A 19,701-nucleotide genomic window follows, 5' to 3' on the forward strand; every position below is an offset into this window, starting at 1 on the left:
TGGTTCAACATACACAAATCAAACAATGTGATACACCACATCAACATAAAAAGGGACAAAAATCACATGATCATCTCAATAGATGTATAAAAAGCATTTGATAAAATTTAACACCAATTTATGGTAAAAGCTCTAACCTAAGTGGCTATAGAGGGAACATATCTCAACATAATAAAAGCTTTTTATGACAAACCTATAGCCAGCATAATACTCAATGGTGAAAAGTTGAAAGCCTTCTCACTAAAAACCACAAGACAAGGATGCCCACTCTCACCACTTCTATTCAACATAATATTGGAAGTCCTGGTCATAGTAATTAGACATGAACAAGAAATAAAAGGGATCCAAATTGAAAATAAGAGGTAAAATTATTAATCTATGTGGATGACATGATACTATATATAGAAAACCCTAAAGGCTCCACACAAAAACTATTAGAGCTGATAAAAGACTTTGGCAAGGTAGCAGGAAACAAGATTAACATACAGAAATCAGTGGCATTTCTTTACACTAACAAAGAAATATCAGAAAAGGAAAATAAAGAAACAATCCCTTTTAAAATTGCATCCAAAAAAATAAAATACTTAGGAATAAATCTGACCAAGGAAGTGAAAGACTTATACATGGAGAACTACAAAACATTGACTAAGGAAATTAAAGATGATCTAAAGAACTGGAAAGATATCCCATGTTCTTGGTTTAGAAGAATTAATATTGTTAAAATGGCCATACTACCCAAAGCAATCTACAAGTTTAATGAAATCCTTATCAAATTACCCAGGACACTTTTCATAGAACTAGAATGAACAATTCTAAAATTTATAATGGAATCACAAAAGACCTAGAATTGCCAAAACAATACTGAAGAAACCAAATGAAGCTAGAGGAATAACCCTCCCAGACTTCAGAAATTACTACAGAGCAACAGTAATCAAAATAGCATGGTTTGGTACAAAAAACAGACATATGGATCAGTGGAACAGAACAGAGAGCCCAGAAATAAACCCACAGACTTTTGGTCAATTAATCTTTGACAAAAGAGGCAAAAACATACAATGGAGTAAAGACAGTCTCTTCAGCAAATGGTGCTGGGAAAACTGGACAGCTGCATGTAAATAAATGAAGTTAGAATACCCCTTCACACCACACATAAAAATAAACTCAAAATGGCTTAAAAACTTAAACATAAGATAAGACACTACAAATCTCTTAGAAGAAAATATAGGCAAAACATTATCTAACATAAATCTTAGCAATGTTCTAAAGGCAGTCTACCCAGGCAATAGAAATAAAAGAAAAATAAACAAATAGGATCTAATTAAACTCATAAGCTTTTGCACAGCAAAGGAAACCATAAGCAAAACAAAAAGACAACCTATGGAATGGGAGAAAATATTTGCAAAAGATGAGACTGACAAGGGCTTAATTTCCATAACATATAAACAGTTCATACAACTTAATAATAAAAAAACAAACAACCCAATCCAAAAATGGGCAGAAGACCTAAACAAGCAATTCTCCAATGAAGACATACAAATGGCCAATAGGCACATGAAAAATGCTCAATATCACTAATTATTAGAAAAATGCAAATCAAAACTACAATAAGGTATCACCTCACATCAATCAGAATGGTCAGCATTCAAAGTACACAAATGATAAATGCTGGAGAGGCTGTGGAGAAGAGGGAACCCTCCTACACTGTTGGTGGGAATGTAGTTTGGTGCAGCTGTTATGGAAAATAGTATGGCAATTCCTCAAAAAAACTAAAAATAGACTTACCATATGATCCAGCAATCCCATTCCTGGGCATATATCCAGAGGGAACCTTAATTCAAAAAGACACATCACCCTAATGTTCATAGCAGCACTATTTACAATAGCCAAGACTTGGGAAGAACCTAAATGTCCATCAACAGATGATTGAATAAAGAAGCTGTGGTATATTTATACAATGGAATTCTACTCAGCCATAATAAATAATAAAATAATGCCATTTGCAGCAACATGGATGGACATGGAGGTTGTCATTCTAAGTGAAGAAAGCCAGTAAGAGAAAGAAAAATACCATCTGATATCACTTATGTGTGGAATCTAAAAGAATGACAAATGAACTTATTTACAAAATAGAAACAGACTCACAGACATAGAAAACAAACTTATGGTCACCAGAGGGGGAAGGGAGTAGGAAGGGACAAACTGAGAGTTCAAGATTTGCGATACTAAGTACTATATACAAAATAGATAAACAACAAGTTCATACTGTATAGCAGCACAGGGAACTATATTCAGTATCTTGTAGTAACCTATAATGAAAAGGAATATGAAAATGAATATATGTATGTAGATTTATGACTGAACTATTATGCTGTACACCAGAAATTGATACAACATTGTAAACTGACTACCTCAATAAAGAGTAAACATATATGAAGATTAATAAGTTCACAGAATTCACAGATAGCTCCCAAATTTATGTCTCCAAGACCAGCCTTTCTCCTGAGCTCCATGGTTGAACATCCAACTACCTACTTGACAGCTACATTTGAATATTTGATTTTGAATATGTTAATTTGGGGTGTTCATTTCATCTTCAAGTTTTTCCTCTGGTCTTCCTCCAGCTTAGTAAATGGCACCACTACTTATCAGATGCTCCAACTGAAAACCTTCTCCACAAAAGAGTTTGAGTCTCTTAAATACAAATATATATACATATATACACACACACACACACACACACGCCCCAGAACACATCTTTTATCAGTTTAAAAATATTTCAGCGTTCAATTGCTCTTAGAGTAAAATCCAAAATCCTTACTTTAGGCTGACAGGTCCTCTCATCACGAAGCTCCAGCTTCGGGCCTTTCTGGTCTAAGCAGGGCGAGGACAAGATAATGTGAGACACCTAGAATGTAAAATATAAGAATTTACAGGTCCCTGAGAGTGTGTTAAATTTTACCCCCTACAGTCTTCACCTTCCCCACCCCAGTTCCGGGCCTGTGTGCAAACTTTTTCCTGCCTTAGGGCCTTGGTACTAACCATCTCCTCCATCAAGAAAGCTCTGCTCTCCCACTTTTTATGACTGGCTCCTTCTTGTCATTCATTACCCTGCTTAGGTCAACTACCCTATAATAAAAAAACAATAATAAGAATGGTAGCTAAGATTTATTTACCTTTTACTTTGGCTCTATTCTAAGACCATTACTTTATTTAATCCTCCAAACAACCCTATATGGTGTTACTATCGTAATCTCCATTTTACAGATTAGGGTATTGATGCAGAAAAGGCTAAGTAAATTGCCCAATAGCATATAGCTACTGGTAGTAAGTGACTGGCCAGGAAACAACCTAAGTGGTTTGACTCCAGAAACCAAGCACTTGTTTATTTCCTTTGGGTAACCTACAATCTGCAATAGTCCTGTTTGTTTACTTGCTTATTGACTTTCTTCACTAAAATGCAAGTTCTATGAAACAACTTGGTTTGATGTTGTCTCCCCAAACTTAGTTGCATCTGGCTATGCTCAATGATCCATAGCATTTATAAAGAAATACAGGCCTGGCTCCCAAATAACCGAACTACTTACAAATACTTACCTGTGAAAACCTCTGAAGTAAACAATTTCAAAATCTTACATCAAAGACTCTTTAAGAAAAAAAATTGCAAAATTTTCTAAGAATGGTGCATGGCTATCTTTATTTATTTATTTACTTACTTACTTACTTACATGGAGAGGTAATTAAGTTTATTTAGTTAGCTTTTTGATTGAGGTACTGGGGAACTCTGGACCTCGCACATGCTAAGCATGCGCTCTACCGCTTCAGCTATACCCTCCCCCCATGGCTACCTTTTTTTAAAGTTATCTTTAGGTACATACATATGCCCAGTTTCTTGATGGGTCTACTTTTTTTTGTGACGGTAAAATAATCACTGTGTTACCAATATTTTACCTATAAGTTACATGCAGAAAAGTGAGCTTGGGCTTTTGCCTGGAATTCTTTTTATTATTTACCCTCTGAAAGTTTAAACCATTTCTTCTTCCCAGCTCTCCTGATCCAGTGTCTCCCCAGCTCCTCCCTTTTCTCGACTATTTCCTTTCGAGCATCTACACTATCTACCTGGGAAAGTGTTTCCATCTTCTTAAGTTTCTAACTCTATGATGAGATCACACGGAATTTAAAGGAAGACTTCTCCTTGCTCCTTTCAGCTCCCATTTGCCTGCTGGCTTCATGAACGTATGGGTGATGCTCCTCAGGGATGTGTTCTGGCCAACAGCACTGGCCATGGAGCACATGTTTTGACAGTGGATTTGGCGGAGGGCCGGGGCTGGGGGTAGGGGGTAGGGCAGGTGATGGAGACGGGAGTGAAAGCCTAGTATTGTGTGACATTTAAACCTCTATTCTGCTCCTGCCACGGCTGAGGCAATACTTAAAGAGTAAGAACTTCATCATTTAGCAAATACCCTAAAAAGAATGAAGGGTAAGGTCCTGAAAGGAACTGGAAGCACTGGCCAGGAGGTCAGCCTGCCTGCCCCGACAGACGCGCCAGTTTTCCTCTACCGCAGCCTCGGGGATAGTGGACGTGGGCCAGGGTGCTGCGCGCAGTCACGCGCCTGCGCCCGAAGGCCCAAGACCGCAGCGCTCTCGCGTCGCGCCTTCCCGCGCAGCCCTTCCCGCGCAGCCCTTCCCGCGTCGCCCTACACGCTCCGCAGTGCGCAGGCGCCGAGGGAGCAGGCGGGCTGACATGCAGCCAGTGCGGCGGGGAGCGGCCTAGCAGGCATGGCGGCGGGTCCGCTACGCGGTCTGGCAGTGGCCGGAGGAGGCGAGAGCAGCGAGAGCGAGGACGACGGCTGGGAGATTGGGTATCTCGACCAGGCAGTTCAGGTAGCACCTGTCTTGACCGCACCTGGATCGGCCTCCCCTGACCACGAAACCTCTTAACTTCCTTGCCTTACGTTTCCCTAACTTTTTTTTCCAGTGGAATTACAGGCTTTTGAACTCCCGACAAACTTGCAAAGTTTCTGTTTCCCTACTGTGCTTCCCATCAAATGCGCTTCTTTAGGTTGTCGATGTAATTCTTCACTTGGGTTTGGATCCATTCTCTTTAAAGATAATTTTAGTTACGAATTAATCGCAAACTTTGTATGTTGCCATCTCTCCACCCCCACCTCCCATATATACCCAAAACCAATCATTATTGTTTCCTGATTCAGCGGAAATGAAAATATATGTAACGAGATTTTTTTTTTTTAACTTTCTGCTGTTTTAGAAATTGAAAAGACCGTTACCCGTTGAAGAAAAGAATGAAACATTTAAGAAAGCATTGACCACGGGAGATACTTCATTGGTGGAGGAGCTCCTAGATTCTGGTGAGAGTTAAGGGATAGTTTCGCGGTAACATAGTTGTCTTGGTTCATAAGGATTCCTTATTTTAAAAATTTGAGTTGCTTTTCTAATGGAAGCTTAATGAATGGTAGTGTATCAAGTGTCCTACATCTTACTTGACTCTGAATTCTCTCTGCCTTATTTTCTTCATCAACCCACAAATTTGGAATGTCACCCAGTATCCTTCCATCAGCTCTTCCACCTCCTTCAGAAGGTCTGTTCTGACTAATCTTACCCGACTTTGATAATTCTTACTTTTCTCAGCATTTACTTGGCTGTATTTATTATTATGTGTATCTCAAGGATTGTTTCTAGTTATGTACATTTTAGTTATGTTCTTTGCCTGTGTTGGTTGTGTGTGTGTGTGTGTGTGTGAATGAGGACTGAAGTAGGAATTAATATCTGGATACCTCTTACAGCCTTCTGCCTACTCAGTGTGGTTCCTTGGGAAAGTCATTTAAACTTCTAGAGCATCAATTCCCTTATGTAAAATATCATGGGCCCCATGACATTTTTCTGTTTGTCAAATTAGATATTATTTTTTTGAATTCCCTTTACAAGGAAATGTGAGTTGTTGATAATGACTGAAATTATCCAAAGGAGTAACAGGCATTTACCATCTACTTGTAAATCCAAAACATTCACACATAAAACCATATATAGCAAAATGGTTTTTTCTATGCTAGAGATACTGCATGGTTTAGCGGAAAGTCAGTCATTTTAGAAATAGTACATTTCTGGGTTTAATTACCAACCCTGCCACTTGATAACTCTGTGATCTTGACCAAGTTTGGAAACTCGTAAGCTTCAAGTTTCCCCTTTTTAAAACCAGGATGCATTATATCAAAGGGTTAAAATGAGAGAATACATAAAGGCCTTAGGGCATATAGGCATTATATAAATATTAGCTGTTGTAACAAATAAGAAGGATCATATGACTTTGTGGACAGTGGCACTTGAGTTCATAATTGAAGAATTAAGTTGAATAAAATTTGAATAATTGAAGGAGGTCTAATACTAGGATATGGACACACGTGGGAGTGTGCATAAAGTTGGGTGGGATGGAATAGGCAGAAATTCGTTTTTAGAAAAGAGAGTTTGCCTTGGGAGTAGTGGGACTAGATGCAATGAAATGGTGGAGGCTCTTGAAGGATTAGGACTTGAAAAGAGCCCACTGGTAAGGTAAATATTTAGTCAATCTTTAAAATTTTAAGTACAAAAAATGTTTAAGGTCGTTTTTAAAAGCCAGTAACAAATAAATAGGTATAAGCAGAAAAATACCTTTGTCTCCACTTTTCACCCCTCTATTACTCCTGAAGTCTCTCACAAGTAATTCCTGTTTTAGCATTTCTTGGTTTCCTTCTAGATGTCATTATTTAACACGTTTAAAAGTATTTTTAATTGTGTGCCTTTCAAAGTCATTCTTATTTTGGATACATATTTCTGCACCAGTTGAGAAGCTGAATAAAAAATGAAAGCTCCTTTTAAGTCAGCCAGTTTTAATGGCTCAAAGAGGTCTCCAGTTTTTACTTTTCAGCTGTGCACTAAAGCTTTCTGTTCTTTTTAAATTATTAGACATTTTCGGCATTCAAAAAGGATGGAGACTTATCTTTTTCCCACTGGAGATTACCATTCTTCTACACTTGGTATTTATAATTCCTATGAACATCTTTATATTTCTATTATATATGCATTTACCCCAAAACAATATAGTGTTATTCTGAATGTTTTTGAGCTCTGTATGTATATTGTCAATCTTTCTAAACTTACCTTTTTTTTACACTATGCTTAGAACATAATATGTGCTTAATAATTTATTTTTTTGAGTTTAGAGGTGATGATAGTTAAGAATTTTTGTACTGAAATGCTACATGTGCTCATCTGTATCTTCACACCATTTCCTTTTTACTCTTGCTGTCATATTTTGAGCAGTAATGTCAACAGGGAAAGGATAATGAGGAAAAAAAATGATCTTTTCTCTGATCTCATTCATACGCTTTCAGTTGCAGCAGTTTAGAAAAGAAAATTCGTTAAAGACAAGTTGGGCCATCAGTATATGTATGTACTAAGTTTTATGTTGTTTTCTCCTGGTAATTATCATGCACCTTGTATCAATTAAAGTTAGTTTGGGAATTTGATGTAAATAATCTTTCAACAACTTAGTGTTCCTACAGAAAAAACCAAGTCCTCCCGAACAAGTTTGCATTTTTTCAGTGATACGACCTTCATTTTTGCAGATGGAACATTTTATATCCAGAGACTATAAAACCTGTAAATTATTAGGTGTTAAAGGCAAGCCTGTCTATGTTCAGTGGTTTTCACATACAAGTTCTCCTTCTTCAAAACAGAAAACATTCTGTTTTCTCTCTTGTCTTAAAATTAGCTGATATTTCTTAGGTTGAAGGGAGAGTTTGCCACTTAAATCTTGATCTCTTTATAGCAAATGCTTTACATAAATCTAATAGGTTGTGTTCACTGCCTCACTGTAATCTTGTCCTTGAACCTTTTCTCCTATGCTCCTCCCCAGTCTTAGATCCAAATCTGGATCAGTTCAACCTTTTTTTTCTGTTTTATGTGACCAAACCAATCAGTGCTATTGGGGAAAATCAGATCACTTGAAGGATTTGTACCATTCATGATTTGAGGATTTGAAGGTCAGCTGGCTTTTGGCCTTTCTTAACAATTATTATCTATTCCTTCCTGTCCCAGTCTGGATGGTAGCTATCTAAAACTTGATCCTACTCCTCAGGGCTAATGTCTCATCTGTGCCTCTCCTTATTCTAGCTCACTGTTTCATTCATTTGTTCAAAGCAGAACTTGATGGTTATTTTCTGTTTGTCCTTTTCCAACACGCCTCTTCCTCAAATAATTTTAAATTCTGATAACCCTGCTTTCAAAATGTCTTTTTGTATTCCTTCTTCACTTTCTTCACTGCCCTTGCACTGACTTTTGTGTGGACTCATAACCAGTTCTCCCTCCCTCCTGTCCCACTCTCAGCAGTGGCACCTATATTGTCTTTATAATTCAGATATAATAATGTAGATCTTTGGATCACAAAGTGCAGTCTACATTTCTTAACAGAGCTTTCATAATCTAACCCTAACCTACCTTTTTAGCCTCATGATTGGCCAGTCATGCAAGTTTTGTGTTGGGAAAGAAGTTAAGGGAGTTTTAATAAGGAATCTATTTGGTATTTGCCACCATAGAGATGTATGATGATATTCTCACTAAAAATATATTTTACCTCTGTGAAACTGTTTTCAACTACCTTAGAGAGTAAAAGGTAGCATGTAAGAACCTGTTCTAATACAGATATTTATAGATTATATGATAAAACATTTGTCAGATCTGGTCTCCTGGAACATAATGAAACTGAAGTGAACTATAGTGAACTACAGTGAAACTGAAATTAGCTATTTTATCAAAGTCTGTATACAACTATTTTCTATTTTTCTGAAGCCATTATTATCAAGAAATTCCCTGCCATTATGAAGTACATGGTGTATGTTGCTTGGTGTGGTATTTTAAGCATATTAAGTTGACAATGATTTTTTTTTAATGGATGAGGTTTTTAAAGGCTTGTTTTTATGTTGACAGGAATCAGTGTAGATTCCAGCTTCCTGTATGGCTGGACTCCCCTTATGTATGCTGCTAGCGTTTCCAATGTGGAGCTGGTCCGGGTCCTTTTGGACAGAGGAGCTAATGCAAGCTTTGTTAAGGGTAAGATGTTTTAAATGCTTAAAATATGTGAAAATTTAGTTTGTATATTTCTCTGTTTAGAAGCCTAATTATATTCTGTTTGAGGGTGGTGATATGTAGTTTCCATGGTCTGTTTTCATACATTCACTTTAAAATAAACCTTTGTCTTTGAAAAAAATAATAATAAGGGTAAGTTGTTTGAGGTAACTTAACTGATTATGTTTGCTGAGATTTTCTTGATTCCCAAGCAGCTATTATGCAAAGTGAAAAAAAGCAGTTTTCTAAGAAAAAAAAAAACCTTCCTATTAATTTTATTATATAAATAACACATAAAACGAAATTAGAAACCATAGATACTTCAAAGAAGTCTCTTTCTAGAGAGGTAGATTCCATTTATGTCATTGTTATATCTGGTTATGTTATTTACTACATATCTTTAACTTCTATGCTAGAAAGTTTGGTTATTTTTAAGGCAAAAATGCATTGAATGAAAACGTCAAAAATCTGATAATTTAGTTGCTTGAAAATCAATCTTTGGAATTTACAACTCAACTGTGAATTGTATCACTTAAAATTGTTTCAAAAATATTTATTAAATCCAGTTGTTTCTGTGTTTGTTACTAAATAATTTCTACCAGTAGTGCTTTAGTTCCTTTTGAAGAATTAGAGTATATGTGCAAATTCTTAATTATTCTATTGAATTACTGATTATTTTTAACATTTCTAATAGATAATTAAATTCATTTCATAATTCAGGTATAGGTTTCACTTTAGAATTAATTTACATATTAATTTTGTACTACACTAGATATTTGTAAAGCCATTTCTATTCTGTTTTCTCATTTATATATTTTATATAAATTCCTGTCTTATCTAGTTATATGTTTAATTTGCTGCTGTGATAGGTTTTTCTTTTTTATTATGTCATTTAAAAATATTATCAATGAAAGCTATACTTAGGAATGAGATTTTTGAAAGTGTATAAGATATTCTGCTCAAAAAATGGATTAATAGTTTTTTCTCTGCTTCTTTTAATCAGAAGAATACCTTATAGTTATAAAATACTCTTATCTCTTTCCCAGCATGTTCACATAGATTCTTTTATGTATCCCACAATGGCCCCAGTCACGTAGAGGGCAGACATTAGCTTCTTATCTATAAATTAGGTCTACTAAGATATCACTGAAGTCAGTTTATGAGTGGCAGAACTGGGACCAGAATCTATATTTCTATGTTTAGTCAGTATTGAACCACTAAATAAACCATGGCTGCATGACCTATTTTTAATTCCCCGTTTCTTACTTGGGAATTGTATTTTGTTTTGTTTTGTTTTTTAATTTTCTCTGATCTCTGTTGATGCCGGAGGAGCCAAGGGAAGAAGAGTTTTAGGAAATGGGATGAGCTGAGAGGTCAAGTAGAAAAGGCCTAAAAAGAAACCAATAGATGTGGCAGTTAGGACGTCTTAAGTAGGATGGTTTGGGCATAAGCCAGGTTTGTGTGAGATGTCAAATGAGTGAGAAGTAAAGAAGTGAATCAGAGAATATCAATCATTGTTTCTTAGCCATGTGGTCAAGTTGAATTTTGATCAACCAAAAACTATTCAACTCTAGGCAGTATCTCTGCACAGAGTCCATGTTCTGAACCACTTTTCTGTTCTCTTGAAGAAATGAGACTAGGGAAAAGAAGTTAAGAAATGAGTTGTAGATATACTTTGGAAATTAAGACAGTTCATTCCTGATCTCATTTTTGGGGGAAGGAAGACAAAATTATCTGCTAAGAACAAGAGATATGGGAATAGGTTATAGAATTCTAAGAATGCAGTAAATAATTAGAATCTTTTGAATGGTGAAAGAAGTCAATTAGCTACACTCTGTGATGTGTATGGGGTTTTCCTCACTTTTCTTTTCACTATAGATAAGCAGACTATTTTGATAACTGCATGTTCTGCTCGTGGCTCTGAAGAACAGATTTTGAAGTGTGTAGAGCTGCTACTTTCAAGAAATGCTGATCCAAATGTTGCTTGTAGGTAAGAAGCTTAGTATTTGTTTAAAAATGATGAAGATACTTTTCTTTGATTATCAGCCTGTTAAAGATTTAACAGCATGTGGGTTTTTTTTTTAAATCATGAGCAATGTGTGTTTACTTGGCCATGTAGCTGATAAATGAAAATACGTCATAACATCATGGTTACTATTGTATAAGATTATCAGAGGAAGCACTTATCATCAAAGTAGTCTTGCAACTTTTAATTTTTAGAGGAATTTCCTAAGAAGTTTAAATGACAAGGAAAGTGGGATAAAAAATTGTATCATTTTCCTTTGAATTACACACTCAAAAGAATATGATGATTGAGCTATAATAGAATACTAAGCCTCTTTGCTTAGTATTCTTTCTATGTAACACTAGAAATTGTTTCCCCACTAAACAATTTTACACAAACAATAAGCATTCCAGAATAATATACCAATTAAGGCTTTTCCTAAGGCTTTTCCAATTAACTATCCATTTTCCTGAGACTTTTCCAATTAACTATGTTATAGCATGTATTAATAGTGTCTAGATACATAGAAGATGAGATATATCTTGCATCTGTTAAATTTTCAGTAATTTAAAAAAATGATTCAGATTGCTTAAAATTTCTATCATTGACTTCCTTCTTGTCTGGCTTCATCTTCCTGTTAAATCTCTTTCTCCTTTGTTTAACCTTCAAAATGAAGAAAATGGGAAGTAGCCCATCCAACAGAAATATGTCTACTGTGAACAGAATTATTATTTATAATTCATTAATTCAAATAATAATGGTCTAATGCCTGATATATAGAAATAACTAGGCTTGACTCTGGAAGGTTTTTGTTTTCTAGTTTAGCTTAGTTTCTTGACCTGTACAGCCTTGGGAGGTACTATACAGCTTTAGATGATTCCCAGATATTTTCTGACATGCAGAGATTTTGATTTAATAGAATGGTTCAAGCAGGATCTGTTTGGTTCCCCAGTGGATAGCTGGCAATGTCTGGAGACAGTTTTTGATTGTCACATCTGGGAGATGCTACTGGCATCTAATGGGTGGAGGCCAGGGATGCTACTAAACATCCTGCCGTACATAGGACAACCCCTCAAAACAAAGAATTGCCCATCCTAGAATGTCAGAAGTGCCAAGGTTGAAAAATCTAGTGTGAGAAAAGTTAAAGCTTATAGAGTGGATAATCAGTAATAAGAATTTAAAAAGAACTGGGAAAGAAACACCTGTAGATTCCTAGAAAATCAATTTTGTCATTTGTAGTATAATCCCTAGTTAGGTATAACTTTTGAATCTGATTGTACCTTGGAATTGGGAACTCCAGGATACCTTGCTGAAGTAAACTTCAACAGGTGTTATAATTTTGATTTTGTATTTTCAGAAGTGGCTTATGATAGGACTTGCCTCTCTGGATTAATTGGAAGATTATTTTTTGTTGGTGCTCTTCAATTTTTTTAACTACATCTACAGATAATATAGATATTGAAGACTTTTACCTTCCCAGTCATTTGCTATCTTGTAAACAATCTGAAAGAGAAGTCAAGTAAGCTAGTGTTATAAATTCTATTCTGTTTCCTTAAGAAATAGGTGTCCTTTAGATACATGGGAAATATTTGGGAAAGAAACATATTTCACTTGAATTAAAATAATACCAGGTTAGCATCTCAAGCTAAAACTATAAGGCAGCTACACAATTTCAAAACTGAAAACCTTAGAAAAGTTAATGAATTTGATAGAATATAAGATTTAGATTGGTATGTACTCAACTAAAATAAATAGAGAATTTTACAGCATGGCTGAAGAAAAGAGCAGTCTGCATCTAATTAACAAATGTGAGAAAATACCTGAAAAAACAAACTATTCAACTGCTTTTATTTTAATGCTCAAAGCATAAAGCAATAAAATGATTGAATTGTGTTTTCTTGCAGAAAATGAAGTTCTTGATAGAGCTAAAAAGAGAGTAAGTCGTGGCAAGCAATGTTTGAGGCTTCAAATTTTATAAGGATAGCGTTAATGGACACGTAGGGATAGCACGCTGGCAGTCTGAAAGAAACAATCTCAGGACACAGGAGAGAGCCATGAGATTTGGGGGAATTTTATACATAATTCATTAGCAGGGGCAAAAACTGAAACCTATTAGAAGATTGAGAGTTTGAGGTGCATGTAAAAATGCCAGAACATACAAGGGATACGTGAAGGAATTACTATTCAGATGTAAAAGAAAAAAACATGTTTAAATGAATTTACCCTCAAGAGATTGACGTAGCCTCTTGTTGAACAGTTCTTGTGATGAGAAAAATTACCTCTCAAGAAAAAGAGCATGGGGAAAAGAGTCAGCTGTGAAACGCAAATGGATAGTTTTTGTGAAAGCTTGATGGTTATATATGTGCCAATTGCGAAGGACGTTGACTTGTAACTACTTTTTTTTAAACTAGAATTAAATCAGTAGTCATGCTTCATAAAGTGAAAGTAATAGAAAAGTCTTAAGAGATCACCTTCTAAGCTAGAAGACAAGTAGCAGTTTCGATGTATGAAGTAGCATCATAACCCTTCTGTGTTCTATGGACGTAACTCAAAAGACGGGGTATTTGTTTATAATATGGAAAAAAGAAAAAGAGGGTTTACCTGTTTTAGAAGCAGGAAGATAATTATAGGTCCTATAATGGAAGTAAATCACTTAAATCAAATATACCACTTGGTTCTGTTTGCACTAAAAGTGAATAGAAGAATAAAAATTATGAGGAAACTACTGAATTTCCTATACTTAATTAATTAGAGGTCTTGCTGAACGGTTTGGAGGAAGCTCTTTCATAGTTTAAAATTTTTTTATTGTGTATAATTTATGTACCATGAAGTATTCAGATTTTCATTGTACAGTTGGATCAGTTTTGACAAATGCATACATTCGTATAACTCACACCCCAAGACAGAACATTTCTGTCATCCAAAAATGTTCCTTCATGCCATTCCTCAGGGCTCTGGAACTTATTTCTATCACTATTATCTTCTGCTATTCTAAAATGCTATATAAATATAATGATACAGAATTTTTATGTATGTCTGATTTTTTTCACTCAGGATGATTTTTTAAGATTCATCCATGTTGTGTGTATCAAAAATGTGTTACTTTTTATTGCTGAGTAGTTTTCCATTGTATGGATATTTTGTACTGATTTAAAGAGGTGTGACAGAGTCTTTATGGTCTGACAAAAATAACTGACCCAATAAGGCAGAACAGTGATTGGCTTGGAAATTAAAAGAAAAGACAGAGCAGTATATTAATAAGCTGTAAAATTGTTAGAATACTTGAGTAGGCAGATTTGAAAGCATGTTATGGCTTGCTCTGTGCTAAGGCAGCATTGAGTGCTGACAACATAGTGCTTGTTTCTCTGTCCCTAGGGCTCCTGGTACTAAGTCCAAGCACTTCTGGCCAGTCCCTTAGCTTGTCTTCCACAGTGTTTTTCATTTCACTTTCTTGAATCCTCTCCAGATTCCTGTGTCTTTTCCTCTAAAGTTTTCATAAAACTATTAAGTCCTGCCTGCCCCCTTTCCTCCCTCCCCCAACCCTCTTTTCTCTTTTCTTCTTTTCTTTAAATTTTTTTATTGTCGTAAAATGTCTGTAACGTGAAATTTGCCAATTTAACCATTTTTAGGTGTACAATTTAGTGTATTTTTTACTGTAAACTTTTGCCCCAGGTGTCTGAGGCTTGAAGTCTTTTTGAGCAATGCTCACTTTTCTAGCCTGAGTTCTGAGTTAAGCTAAAAGTCTTGTGTCAGTTCTCCATATAGCTGTGACTGTCTGCTTCTTTGTTTTACCTACTGAATGCTTATTGGTGTTTGTTGTTTGATTTGCTTCAGCAAGTCATTTGTATATGTGTGCTGAACATCAGTATCACTAATTGCTCTTAACATCGTTTTAAGCTTTTCTTTTACTTCTCTAGTCATTCTAGTTCATTGTTATGGTGAACATTTAATAATACTCAGATTTATTAGATAAGGATTATTTAAAAGAGCGACTCTCATCTGCTTTGAAGTTTTATGTTGTTCACAAATTTTTTATGTAAGTAGGCTTTTCAAATCTGTTAATACATTTGATTCCTAGATGTTCATGTATTTTGGCTAAATTTCCTTAGTTTCTTCCAACATTTCTCTGTTTCATCTTGAAAATAGCTAATGAAAAAAATCCATTTAATGTCGTAGGTATCATTAAGGTATCTCCATCTGCCATGTCAAGCATTATGACAAGCTTCTTCTAAATTTTGGGTGCCTCAATTTTGGAGAAGCCTCATCCATTATCCCTACAAATATGACCTCTGCCCTGTTCTTTCCTCTCTTTCTGGGTCTCTGATTGTCTATCTGTTAGACCTTCTCACTGTATCCACAAAGTCTGTCTTCTTTATTATCCATCTTTTTCTTTCACTGTACCACATTGTGGATAATAGCATCTAATCTGCCTTCTAGGTCACTTAGTCTCCCTTCACTTGCTTCTAATGTATTGTTAAACTCATCAATTGAGTTCATAATTTCAGTTACTTTTTTTATTTCTAGAAATTCTGTTTGATTCTTTTTAAAATAGGCAGTGTTACTTTTTATAGCTTTTTCTCCCTCAAAATATTTTCAAACTCTAAATCAAAACTTCTTTAATATGGTAAACATACAGTCTGGATGTAACAGTTATAGTATCTGAGATCTTTGTGGGTTTGTTTCTGTTAGCAGTAGTATCTCATGCTTCTTACTCATGATGAGGTGCTAGTCACTAGATATTAAAACTTACTTGTAGAAATAATATGAGGCTACAGTGATCCAGCAGAGAGGGTTTTGTGTATTTCTTAAAGGTGCCTAGGGCACTATCAGTCCAGGACTCATGTAATCTAAGTTCAGGAGCTGAAGTTTCCTGAACCATTTTGCTGGTATAAACCTAAACAGCTGATTTATTTCTCGTTCATCCTTACCCTGAAGGTGTAGCCCTTAGAATCTCAGCTTAATGTCTCTTGAGTATGGCTTAGTAAACTCTACTTTGTATAGACCTAGTGCTTTGAATTTTGTTTCTTCAAGTTCAAAGCCACGGCTCAATTTTGCATTGGGTTCTGATGAACTAGCAAATGCCCTCAAGGCAAAAGCAACCATCACTGCTAAGTTTATTTACCTCTTTGGTTTTGCCATCTAGATTTTGGTTCAGTAGTTCTTTGATATCTTTTTAGTTCTTCAGTCTTTAAGAAATTTAACATTTTTTTCATCTAGCTATTTTAAATGCCTTCACAATTTTGATCCAAAGTTTACCATTACTGGAAGTAGAAGTTGGCATCTTCTAAATTTTTAACTTTTTTATTTATATATCTTCTGTTATCTCTCGTTATATTCCATGCAGATTTTTTTTATCTTGTTGAAAACAGCATTGATTTATTATTTAATGATCAGTTAAATATTAGTACATATAGATCTACCTTATTGTCTTACTATTTTGTCTTAATTTTAAAAATTCCTTTTATTTTCTCTCCTGTGGAGCTAATGGGGGAAAAAAACTGACAACTTGAAAGCCATTTTTAAATTGACACAAATCATATTTTATATTTCTCTTGGATCGTGCCACTGACAATACCTAGTGTACTGTGTCTTGCAAATACAGGAATTTAATATTTATTTATTCTGGCTTTAGAATTTGTTTCTGGGATTAGGCTTTTTGTTTGGTTTTTAAATGAAACATTTATGCAGTGTTTTCTGTATACAGGCACTGTGTTAATTGCTCTTAAATATATCGTGTAACATAATCCGTACTACTCAATGGTAGATGGTATGTTATTTTTAAAAAACAGAAGTTGGCACTCAAGTATTTAAGCCTTTGAATGTAGCAAAGGTTTGATAAGGGAATTTATGAGTTTAATATGAACCATTGGAATGTTATTTATATTCCCCATCTTGTCTATGTTTAGGATTTTTCAACATAGCCAGTTTAAACAGCATATCTTTTCTGATTGTGGCAGAAACATGTGTTAAATTGCCTTATATTTTGGGGTTTTTTCCTCTTTGCCTAATTATTTAGGTTCTTAAATTTTTATTTAAAAAGTCCACAAGTCACAAAGAGAAGTATGTGAATAGAAAAATATTACCGCTTTAATTCAGCGTAATCATATTTAGCTCTGAAAACAAGGTTGCCTGTAACTAAATTAATTGGAACTTGGCAGTTGTGGCATCATATGGACTTATCATACCTTATTTCTTATATTGATAATGCAGTAACAGATGATATTAGAAATTATTATAGTCGAAAAGGTCCATATTAGACTACTAGGAGACAGGATAAAATTTGAAATTCTCTTCAATCTAGACTTAAATTTGCAGTTGACATTTTCTTACTGGAATAATAATAAGCCTTTAAATATATATATATATAATTAACATTTCTCTTTTTAGAAACAGTATGCTAAAACACTTTCTTATGTTAAAAAAGATATATTTTCTTTACATTTAAAAGGCAGTTTTCCTGGCAGAGGAATTTGTATATTCAGATTGCTTAATCATGAGATAAGGGTTTTGTAAAATGATATGGCATTTTAATTTCAGTAGATGTTTTATTACCATTGATAAGACAGCACACATTAACTATGTCCAAGGTTTTGACGTAATCATGTGCTTGTTAACTTGCTGAATGTTATTACCTGTTTTAATAAATAGGAAATACTCTGGGAAAAATGCTGCTTTCTTTATCACAATGTAAATTTAGTTGTAAATGTCACTGGAATAGTTTGGTAGATTGAGGTGTAATTTTCGATTACAGTATTAACTTGTTTTCCAGTAATGATGTGACATATCTTTGCTCAGAAAACACAGGCTGAAGTCACAAAAATATTTTCAGAAAATAAATTTTAAATAGCTTATTTAGAAAACATTACTAGAAATGGTTATTTTGTGATTTTTTCTTTTTTAAAAAAATAGATTGGCTGTCCATAGCCTACGCTTATCTTTCTATTTACTTATCTTTTCTTTATCTGCATGTAGGAGCTGATCTTATCTTTGTCATCAGTTTCACGTGTATGCAAACTGTGACAGATACCTTAGTGTTTACCTTGCATAGATAAGGCAAGCATTAATACTGCTATTAAATGTAGAAATCTGCTTGGTCCCTGTGAAAGCACAGAATGGAGAGGATAGAGGTGAGAAAAGCTAGATGATGAAAGCCCTTGACATAAAACACATGCTCAGAAACCAAGACTTTAAAAAAAAAAAAAAAAAAACTGAAACAAAAAACTTTTAATTTCTGACTTTGTCTTATTTGTGTCTGGCACCAGTGGTAAATTGTGTGCTGCCTGCTAAAGCTTCTACCTGAAGAGACCCATGCCATTTCTTCTATTTAATTGTGGCCACAAGGTCATATCTAAGTTCAAGGGAGTGAGGAAGTACAGTCTTAACTGTGTTCACAGAAGGTGAGTCAGCAATATTGGGTGGACAGCCCTGATGATTTACCATGTCACCCTAAATGTATTTTCTTCATGGCCACAATTCCTTTTTACTGTATGCTTAAAGCAGTAGTTAATTTTGAATTTTGAACATGAATCTGTACCAAGAAAAATTGGTATTTATCTCAAACTTTTCCTTTCCCTTTTATATATAATTTGCCTTAATTTGCTCTTTCTTTGTAATGTCTCTTAGATTTATTGCACTTTTGATACTTATTATCCCACCTTAGAGGTGACTTTAATAGTGTCCTAATTGATATTTATGACTGCACAAGTTCTGTGCTTTAGTCAGGCCTATATGCTGTTACCTGTAGAACATTCTTGCTTTTGTCTGTTAGGTGAACTCTAAAACTCTCCATAATTTGACACTACCTTATTCTTGCTACACTCTAATGTCTAACTTTTATTTCATTTATACAGTTTCAATGATGTTCCTCACATACATAGTCATTCCTCCTATGTATTTGCTTTGTTATTCTTCAATTTGGAATATCCTCTTCTCCCCTCCTGTACATTCAAATTATGCCTTCAAGGGCCACATTAATTGTCTATTAAGCTTCTTTATGTTATTACAACCCACAAGAGTGCTTTTGGTTCATAAGCTGTGATTTTGGGGTTGGTAATTATCTTGTTTAGCACATTTTTACACATCTCATACATCTCATATTTTGTTCTCTCATTGTTTCATGTATCAAAGTCTTGATTTTATTGTAGGCCCCTTGACTACCATGGCACCATATGTATTTTTCAACTTCTTCATAATTCTTTCATGTGGTATTTATCAAATTTGTGTTGAATTTAATAGATTTGATATAGAATGATCATTTGTCTAGTTGATTTATAAAACTTAACTGAAACATATCACTTGTAAAATAACTATTAATCCATTTATACCATAGAAAGTGTGAAGCATGACTTATTCTTTTAGAAATCTTAGAGGTTCAGTTTCTTCTGTCATTGGGAGATATGATACCTAGCTAGCTAGCAGGATGGCTGTGAAAATTAAAACAACATAATGAATATGAAAGTACTTATCATGCTGCAATTTCATGGTACTGGTGCTTACCAAATGCTACGTTTACTTTAATTGGTAACATTTCAGGTGCTATGCTATGAGAGCTGTGATTTCTAAACTGCTCATTTCTGATT

At 34.7% G+C, this 19,701-nt stretch overlaps 1 protein-coding gene across 1 annotated transcript in view; it reads left to right on the forward strand.

Moving 5' to 3' along the window:
• Window positions 1-4,622: 4,622 nt before the first annotated feature.
• The window catches only part of ASZ1 (ankyrin repeat, SAM and basic leucine zipper domain containing 1), a 51,943-nt gene continuing 36,864 nt past the window's right edge, over window positions 4,623-19,701 (forward strand). The window contains exons 1-4 of the mRNA XM_010947617.3: window positions 4,623-4,881; window positions 5,267-5,366; window positions 8,980-9,102; window positions 10,996-11,107. Coding sequence (XP_010945919.1) covers window positions 4,777-4,881; window positions 5,267-5,366; window positions 8,980-9,102; window positions 10,996-11,107 — 440 coding nt within the window. The 5' untranslated portion in view covers window positions 4,623-4,776. The remainder of the gene's footprint in view (window positions 4,882-5,266; window positions 5,367-8,979; window positions 9,103-10,995; window positions 11,108-19,701) is intronic.

The sequence above is a fragment of the Camelus bactrianus genome, chromosome 7 (assembly GCF_048773025.1).
Source record: "Camelus bactrianus isolate YW-2024 breed Bactrian camel chromosome 7, ASM4877302v1, whole genome shotgun sequence".
NCBI classification, from domain to species: Eukaryota; Metazoa; Chordata; class Mammalia; order Artiodactyla; family Camelidae; genus Camelus; species Camelus bactrianus.